Source organism: Epinephelus fuscoguttatus, linkage group LG7, assembly GCF_011397635.1.
Source record: "Epinephelus fuscoguttatus linkage group LG7, E.fuscoguttatus.final_Chr_v1".
NCBI classification, from domain to species: domain Eukaryota; kingdom Metazoa; phylum Chordata; class Actinopteri; order Perciformes; family Serranidae; genus Epinephelus; species Epinephelus fuscoguttatus.
Genome location: NC_064758.1, coordinates 31,168,595 through 31,177,846, shown reverse-complemented (window position 1 = coordinate 31,177,846; position 9,252 = coordinate 31,168,595). Strand labels below are relative to the sequence as shown.

The 9,252-nt window shown below is 41.8% G+C and overlaps 1 protein-coding gene across 1 annotated transcript; it reads left to right on the top strand.

Moving 5' to 3' along the window:
- The first annotated feature begins 1,458 nt into the window (after positions 1-1,458).
- LOC125891928 (dual specificity protein phosphatase 7-like) lies at positions 1,459-5,940 on the top strand. The gene is made up of 3 exons (XM_049581533.1): positions 1,459-2,194; positions 2,880-3,308; positions 4,235-5,940. Exons 1-3 carry the CDS (start codon positions 1,825-1,827, stop codon positions 4,543-4,545), a joined length of 1,110 nt encoding a protein of 369 aa, XP_049437490.1. The 5' UTR covers positions 1,459-1,824; the 3' UTR covers positions 4,546-5,940.
- The last annotated feature ends 3,312 nt before the right edge of the window (positions 5,941-9,252 follow it).

Genomic DNA, 9,252 nt, shown 5'->3' with positions numbered 1-9,252 from the left:
AAACTTGAAAAAAGAGGGAACGCAGCACACTCAAGTATATAAACTTGCCAAGAGACAAGAATTAGTGAGCTAGCTCGCTACAGCTAGGCTAAAGTAAGCTTGCCAACAGGCTAGAAAAATAGCAAGTTAGCTTGCTAAGTAGGTAGTCTATGCTAAAAAGTATGGTTGCCAGTAGGCTGGAATATTAGTGAGTTAGCTTGCTAAGTAGGTAGTCTATGCTAGCAAGTAAAGGTGTGTGTGTTTTGTACTCGGAGGTCAGAAGTCGGAAGTCCAACAGTTTTTGCATTCTAGTTGACAATGGTGGACAAGTCGGAAAAAGACATGGAGGCCCGCAAGAAAATCTTTGTTGCCTTTGCACTTTTGGAGTATAGACAGCTTCAAAACCATCATGCACTCCAACTGATGAACGCCGCAGATGAGGCTGACACAAAACAAATAAGATAAAATTGCTATAAACAGTACTTTAGCAGAGTGTTTACTCACTACGTATGTGACCGGCAGCCATCTTGAATTCATAAGTCGGGGTTGAGTTTCAGAGTTGGAAATCCGATCTCGGGGTGCGTTCGAGTTTAAACTTCTGACTGGGAACTGGGAATTTCTGACCTCCGAGTACAAAACGAATGCACCAGAAGCTTCCCAATAGACAAGAATTAGTGAGCTAGCTTGCTAAGTAGGTAGGATATGCTGACAAGTAAGCTTGCAAGTAGGCTAGAAAAATAGCGAGTTAGCTTGCCAATGGGCTAGAATATTGGTGAATTTATTGGATAACTTAATTTTTCAGTTTTAAGTTGCAAATTCCTGTAATCAACACAATTTCCCTGCTTTTTTCCATCTTGATCTTGGGTAGATTTGATTAGGTTTATCCAGGACCATCATCATCATCACAACATCAACCTCACACTGATGATGTCAGAGAACTGTGATTGGTTGATTGCGGTGTTGGTCCTGGACCAGGATGTGGGATGTTGATTCAGGAGCATGTCCTACTTGGCAAAATCACTGTGCACAGTATGTGCATGATGGGGTGCACTGGGGCCCATCATAACCACCTTATGCAACTACAACATGTGCAACATATGTTTAATACACATTCAGGAGTGGTTATGAAGACATCCATGTGCGGGTAGATACTGTGCAGTGGAATAATTGCTCATAGTAAAGTGATAAAATAAAGAATAAATAAAAGTTACATGAGGTTACAAGGTTATTTGGTAGTATTGAGCAGAACACTTTAGTCCATAGGAAAAGGACTGACAGTTATAACAATCCCCTTTAAAGTTAAACTTGCTATAATATCACAAACAGTGGTTTATAAACATGATGATAAAGACTGACAAAATTGTGATGGTAAAATAATTCCATTGAGTTTGAGTGATGTAAAACTTTGATATTTCTGCTATGACTTTAAATCATAAGGAATAAACTCCTCCCTCTTGAGTTGCTCTACTGTCAACTAAAAAAAAGCCCTCCCATGCATCGGAATGGTACAACGAGAATGTGCATGGAGGACCCTGGTACGATGTGGAGTAGCCGAAGTTGATGAAGACATTATTGGCTCTAAAACATTCACGTTTAAACTCGTGTGTCGTAAATGAAAGTGTGAACAGTTGTCCGGTAGCCCTGGGGCAGGTCAGACTCACTGACTGATGGAAATAGAGAAGAGGAAAAAGGGGAAATCTCTTCGCTCAAGCAGAAGCGCCATGCACTGGCGGGGCAACATTTAACGCTCCTTTTTTTTGCGGGTGAAAAAATGTAGTTTACCGTCGTCATGTGGACCATGTAGTAAGTGTTTGTGCTTGCGTGTAGTATGATATTGAGTCCGATATGTCTAATGTGACGCCGAGTAAAAGCGTGGAATGGCTGCAACTCGAGTTAGAGTCCGGAGGCACTTCTCTGCTCTTGCTGGACTGCCGTTCACATGAGCTTTATGAATCATCCCACATAGAGACAGCCATAAACCTGGCCATACCGGGGCTGATGCTCCGGAGGTTCAAAAAGGGCAACATACCTATCCGGACTATCATCCCCAACCACGAGGATAAGGAGAAGTTCATCAGGCGGTGTAAGACGGACACGGTGGTCCTGTACGATGAGTGCACCGTGGACTGGCAGGACAGCGGAGCTCCAGCTTCGGTTTTGGGTCTGCTTCTTCAAAAATTATGGGAAGACGGCTGTAAAGCGTATTACCTGGAAGGTAAGTAGTTTAAGTGTCGAATTAACACTAAAAAAGACGAAATTACACACAAGTGTAAGAGTCAGGTAACATAGTGTGACTGCCAGGGAGTTTATAACGATAGAAAACGTCTAACTGACGTCGCTTTATGTTTCAACCGTTAAATATCCAGCTAGTTTTGCGCATTGATAGCATAACCTTGCATCTTTAAAACTGTAATAGAGGCTAGCAAGTGTTTTAGGAAGATACGCTGCTATATAGAGAAGTTTTCACGGGGAAACGGTTTTAAACTTTCAGATACCGAGTTATAATACATACGAGCTGTAACATTCAACTTTGATCTCGTTAGTTGTGTTAAAACGTTACAGTTGACGTTACTTAAGCGCCATCGTTCATCCTGTGTTGTGGGTTTGCGGTTTGTAAGCTGTTCAAAAGTTTGTGTGTCACTGAGATTCTCAATTAAAATTCCAAAATGGCTGCGCCATGTTTTGCTCTAGCAGGAACAGGCATGCATTTCATGAATGGTTCTTTTTGGGGGGAACTTGAGCTGCTTCTTTACACACAGCTCTGCGTCAGTACTCAGCAGCCCTTTTGGTGTTTAAAGTATGATTCAAATAAACAGTTTATATCAGATGTAGGTTTTATTTAAAAGTTAATCAACCCTGTTGGTGTGACTTTGTTCATTTGTGTCTTGGCTCTTGTCCAGGTGGATTTGTAAAGTTCCACACAGAGTACCCAGAGCACTGTGAGACCCTCCTAGACAGCTCCTGTCCCAGCTCCTCTCCTCCGCTCTCTGTCCTGGGGTTTGGAAACCTCCGGATCAGCTCAGATTGTTCCGATGGGGAATCCGATCGAGAGCCGAGCAGCGCCACGGAGTCTGAGGAGAGCCCCATCCCCAGCAATCAGCCCGCTTTCCCCGTCCAGATCCTACCCTACCTTTACCTGGGCTGCGCCAAAGACTCCACCAACCTAGACGTGTTGGGCCAGTACAACATCAAGTACATCCTGAACGTCACACCCAATCTCCCCAACATGTTTGAGCATGACGGCCACTTCAGGTACAAACAGATCCCCATTTCGGACCACTGGAGTCAGAACCTGTCCCAGTTCTTCCCAGAGGCTATATCATTTATAGGTGAGTAGGTTGATAATGGGCTTTGTTAAATTTAAATCTCACAGACACACTCACACTTGTAAGAGAATAAATTTGTGCCTGGTGTGTGTGTGTGTGTGTAGGTGTTTGTTTGTTTTGTCACAAGGAGTGTCACTCTATAGTAAGCCTACATGGGCTGGGCACCTTAGTCATATGACACTTAGAAATTAGTAGTAAATAAGTAATTGTTCACTAATGATGTTAAATAACAATGCAATAATTAATACCTCTGAAAGAATTATTGGTTACAATTGTTTGGTAAACAGGTTTGTGACTGTTTGTGGGACAGGTGGGAGTTGTGTTATTTTCAAAAGCAAATATTGGTTAACACTTAGAACTACGATAAACGTCCCCTCCCTAACCAATTGTGATACGGCTGTTTTCAGCAGTATCATTGAATTTCTTTGACACAGAGAAACAAAATATCAATCTTGAAACTAAAATGAACATTTTTGTGTTTTTGGTGGCACCACAACATTATGTTTCAATTTCGCTTTTGATTCGCCGTCTCTTGCCACGACTGCACCTGAAACCACAGCTTGTTGACTTGTTTGTTTGGTGGTTGCAATGCTATGCATCATGAACTAGTTTCCAAAGGGTTAGGTAGAATGAGGAAGGAAATGTTGTTTCCACTCTCTGGGGATGTGCTTGAATGCAGCTTCACAAGTCGAGCATAGTGTTGTTTTGTTGACAGTTGTTTGTTGATGTGTGTAATTAACTGTATGCTAGGCACACTGTTTTCTAGATCAAGTGAATTCTTAAAACAAAAACTCTACTTCTCAGTCAACTATTTGGGTTACGTCTGTCAATTAAGAGCCAGAATCACATAAGTTAAACATTGTAGTACAGGAAAATATTATTTAGAACAACAACTTTCTCCTGACTGTAGTTTTCCCTTCCTCTAACAGATGAGGCTCGGTCTAAGCAGTGCGGCATCCTGGTCCACTGCCTGGCCGGCATCAGTCGCTCAGTCACTGTCACCGTGGCCTACCTGATGCAGAGACTCAACCTCTCGCTCAATGACGCTTATGACTTTGTCAAGAGGAAGAAGTCCAACATTTCCCCAAACTTCAACTTCATGGGTCAGCTCCTGGACTTTGAGAGGACGCTGGGGCTGCACAGTCCCTGTGATAACCGTTCCACCAGCGAGGAGCAGCTCTTCTTCACTACACCGACCAATCACAACGTCTTCCAGCTGGACACGCTGGAGTCAACATGAGGATCGATTGGGCAGCCTTTTTTTTTTTTTTGTCATTTCCTTTGGTGTCTCTGAGGTCTCTCTCAGCCTGTCAGATGCCTAACTTGCTGACACAAGCAGTAAGTCAGTTACAGTATTTTGTGCACCAAAATGAACACTGATCTGAGAGCCCGCGTTACAGAGAACATGCTCCATTAGATCCTCTCTCAATGCCTTAATTTCTAACACAAGGATGACTTTTGCTACCCCACCATACATGGCATTAATCAATGGTCACGTACGACCATAATAGCAGGACATTTCATAACTTTTCTATTAAATCTAGGATTGTCGTTTGACTGTTATCTGTTATTCACCAGCTGTAAAGCCGATGTTAATGTATTTCTTTGTATCAGTTGTGATTATTGCCTTGATGGTCTGAAAGGAGTCTTTGGCCAATCAGAATGTTTTCTGGGGACCAATCGGAGGTGTCTTGATGGTACTCTAGCTGAGGGAAATAAGCTACTCCAGTGATCCGGCCTTGAGTTATTGTCCTGTTTTTCTTCTGATGACTGTTTGCAGCTCATTTGTAGCAAAATGGAGTTAATACAGAAAGCATTATTTACCTTCACTAATGTCTAGTAAACACCTCAATGTTAAATAGTCCTTTAAATGCAAGACTGAGTGGCCACTTTTTTTGTTAAAATATCAAAGTTAAAACATATTATGCCCCAGACACACCCCTGTACATTCTGTTGCTTATAACTGCTTATTTGCATGTGATTTTGTTCTACCGTGGACCTTGTTTTTTAACCTTTAGGTCACGTTTCCTGTCGTTGTTGAGGACTTGACCATACCTTAACATGAGATTGAATGTGTCAGTTACCAGGCCGTGGTTTAGTGTATAGAACTGGGTTTTGCGACGATGGAAAGGAACAAATGTGTAAGTAATCAGTGTATAAAGGAATGGATGTTGACCTTTTTTTTTTTTTACTCTAACAGTCTTCAGTCTGCAGCTACTCCTGCTTCTGTGGCACAATAATGTTAAGGGAAACACGATGTGTAATTAGCTGTTCTCTATTGCCAGTCTCGTCTCAGAACAAATGAGTGAGTTTGATGTATGAGAGGGAATGAAAGGAAAATGAGTTCGACAAAAAAAATGTGTTCTTACCTCACAGAGAGACATTTTCAGGGATTTTTTTACAAGGCATCTGTATCTCGTCATGGCCTCTTAAAGTGCATCCAAGGGCTGTTTTGTTTGGTATGTTTGTAAAGATGTACATAAAATGTGGTTGTCATGGGGGACATTTTCTTAAAATCATGAAGGATGCGAAAGTGACCCTATTTTGACCCTTATGTATAGTATATGTAAAGCTAAATGTCCAAGACATTCTGTACAAGTTTATACAACAAATATATTGTATATTTTTACTTGAATACCTTTTGTTTGTCTTGTTTACAGTTCTGTACTGATAGCACTCTTTCATTCAACAAAAACAAAAGTGGTTACGTGGTTGAGTCATGAGCTCTGAGTGCTCCAAGAAGTCAGAGTGTTGCTAGTAGTGACTGTGTGCTGTCCAGCCCCAAGGCTCTAGGTGTGGTCTGATGTCCGTTTTCTGTCCACTGTGATGTCTGACTTCCTGTCTCCCACAGGCTTTCTGACACAAAGACAAGTGACAGGGCCAGATCTGTCAATACCACAGTGCAGACACACCCACTACCAGTCACTCAAACCGCGCTTAAAGGAAGAGGAAGATGACACAGCATGTACTCGACCGCAGATACTTCCGACAGCTCTCCTCTGCAACGCAGAGAGTGACCAAATTTAATACTAGTGTTGTGCAATAGCTAGTTCAAGCTTATTAGACACAGCCTGTGGTCTTTATTATGATTTTCTAACATTTATTAGCAAAAGTGCAATATCCTGTAAAGCTAGAAAAACATGCTTTACAAAAGAGGAAGTGAGAGTGCCTTAATTTATTCGCATCCTGCTGCTATTTAAAGAGGTACATTCACATCATTTATCTGCCATACTTGCACCATTCTCATGATTCAGTTAAAGGAAGTATTAACACCAAAGTTGAATGAATGTATCACTATATTCAATTCATAGGTCTGCAGAAAACAGTGAATCTTAAAGTCCTGCTCCAAACATGCTTTTAAGTTGTACAAATATTCTGCTATGATTAGTATTGTGTTTAACATGGTTTCCCCACGTATAAAGTAAATAAAAAAGGCACATCTGCTCTTCCTCCCTCATTCAGAAGTTCTTGATTTGGCCTGTCACAGCACTACTTGGGGTACGCTGAGCGGTGTAAGAGCAGTACGTACAAGATGGTTAGCATCAGAGGAAACAGATTCAGCCACACATGTTGGGCCTCAGTCAGACTCAGATGAAGAGTGTTGTGTCGGCAGCTGGCAGATATAACAGAATGGCAAGTGTAGTTAGAATCTTCTATTTGTTTATGTTGCTTGTTACCTTGTAGGCTAAGTTGCAGTGGCTGACACAGCCTTAATGGTTGTGAAACATAAGAGTAATGTCTGCCATGATGGGGTTTTTGGGAGATAGTGAAATGAAGATCCAGGGTTTACATCCAAAACTGCACACTCGACCATATTTGCTGTCAAAACTTATATGCTATTGCAAACTCTCGTGCTTTGTACTGACAAATCTGCCCTGCTCTGGAGGTTTTAGGTTTCTTTGTGGGTGTTTTGTCTAAGTCTGTTATGATATGTGTTTCTAGTATAAGACAGCAACTGGCTTTTGCATTAGTGACGTACTTAATCTAGTGTGCCCGGCGTACATCGGAATCTCAGATTTTAGGGAAGTGCACAGACATCGCCCCCTTCTGTAGAGCAGTGGTCCAGATTTTTTAGTTCAAGGTCCACACAGTTGGATATATTAAGGGTCATACTTAAGTTTGGCCATGTCGTTGAGCTATTTTGCTGTCTCTGTAAGTCTAGAGCAGGAAAAGGCCCTTCAAAATAAAAGCTCTGTACCAAAAAATCACTGTACTTCAAAATGAAGTGTGTTTTTTCACAAACAACACATCTGCAAGTCACGTGCGGTCCATTCAGAATGGACCCGTGACCCCATTTTGGACTGCGACCCACTGGTTGGGAACCACTGCTGTAGAAAACACCTCTCTATTAACAACATTTGCGGTGATACCAATCAATATAGTTGGCTTCAGATATTTTAGAGACATAAACATAAGAGAAAAAAGTCAGTGGAGGGGGACTTAAAGAAGCGATCTAGACTCGTTTTCATAATCCCAGGAAGAATAAGATTCTGGACCACATGTTGTTTCCAATGGCAGAAATAAATTGTGCTTTCTTTGCCTTATCACCCAATGATTAGACTACACAAAGTCTGGACATTTCCAAAGTTGCTGGAAGAAATATGTGTTCCCCTTCTTAGTGTTACCTCAGATTTATGCTTAATTCCAGTTCTGTCAATGCTTGCTTGCTTCAGTATTGTTTCTACCTCATCTGGGAGATTTATTCATATGTTCTCCTCCAGATGACAGAAAAATGACGACGTGAATTCCCTTCCCTGAAGAAATTATTTCATGAACTGCAGCCAAGCTTTGGAAGTCAGGAAAGAAATAGGTGGAGGGAAATGTTCTGCAGTTGATCTGTGCAGCAGTTCACGGTCCAATAACTGTCACTCTGTGGGATTTAATGACTTAAATACTGCACTAAAACACTTTTAGCACCAGCTTCAGGGGCTGAGATGACTGAGAATATTGTAGCAGGCGGCTGAAACTAAAATCTTCAACTTTCACAGCAGCGATACGGCACATGAGGGGACTTGCCTAGCAACACTTTGCAGTTGTGATAATAAAAGCTGTTGAGTGATAGGTTTTCCAGCATGACTGAACCCGGCTAGCCACATACCTGCAGGGCAAACCTATGATTAGGTCTGAAAAGACACCCACGTTTAAGGCAGGGGCAAAGTGTAGCTGCAGTGCATGAAAGATAGGAGCACACTGCCTGGGGATGATGGGAGTGAGAACCATTAATCACAGAGAGGTCTTATCTGTAACTGCCACTGTACATCTACAGTATATCAGCAGCACTGTACAAGAGTAATGATTTATACATACATACTTTCAAATACCAGTTTTTATTGCGGCTTCAGTCTTCAAACACTTATCTTCAGATACACAGTAGCTGTTCCTGTGTGGGATTCCCTCGCAGCTTCTTTTTGGCACCAGCCGCGTGTCTCACCTGAGAGTTAAGTATAAGTCTTATTGCATTCTGTAATTATAAATCATTTTGCATCCCGTTGCCAACTTCAGAGGCAACGTGTGGGGTCTTAACAGCTCCTGTTTTCCCCGTTACTAGGTTACACAAGAAAATCAGTAGGAAACTCACACATGTAAATTACAGAGAAATTATTGTGAACTGTGGCAGAGAACTTTTTAATTAAACACTTTGATGAGAAAAAAACAATAATTTCCATATATATATATATAAAAAAGACGCCTGTGTGTGTGTGTGATTCACAAGCTTTTTGCCATCACAATGTTTTGTGTGACAGATACGTGGAGTATTTTTGTCCTGTTATGATCTCCCATGAAGGGAAGCAGAGGCTAACGCGGTGCTTACTCAGCAGTAGTTGCTGGGGAAGCAGATGTGCATGAGACTGACAGGATTTTAGCTTGGGGTGGAGGGTGCGGTGGGGCAGAGGGGACATGTGTGTGTTTGCAAGCATGGTGTATTTGTGTGTGTGTGTGTGGCTGA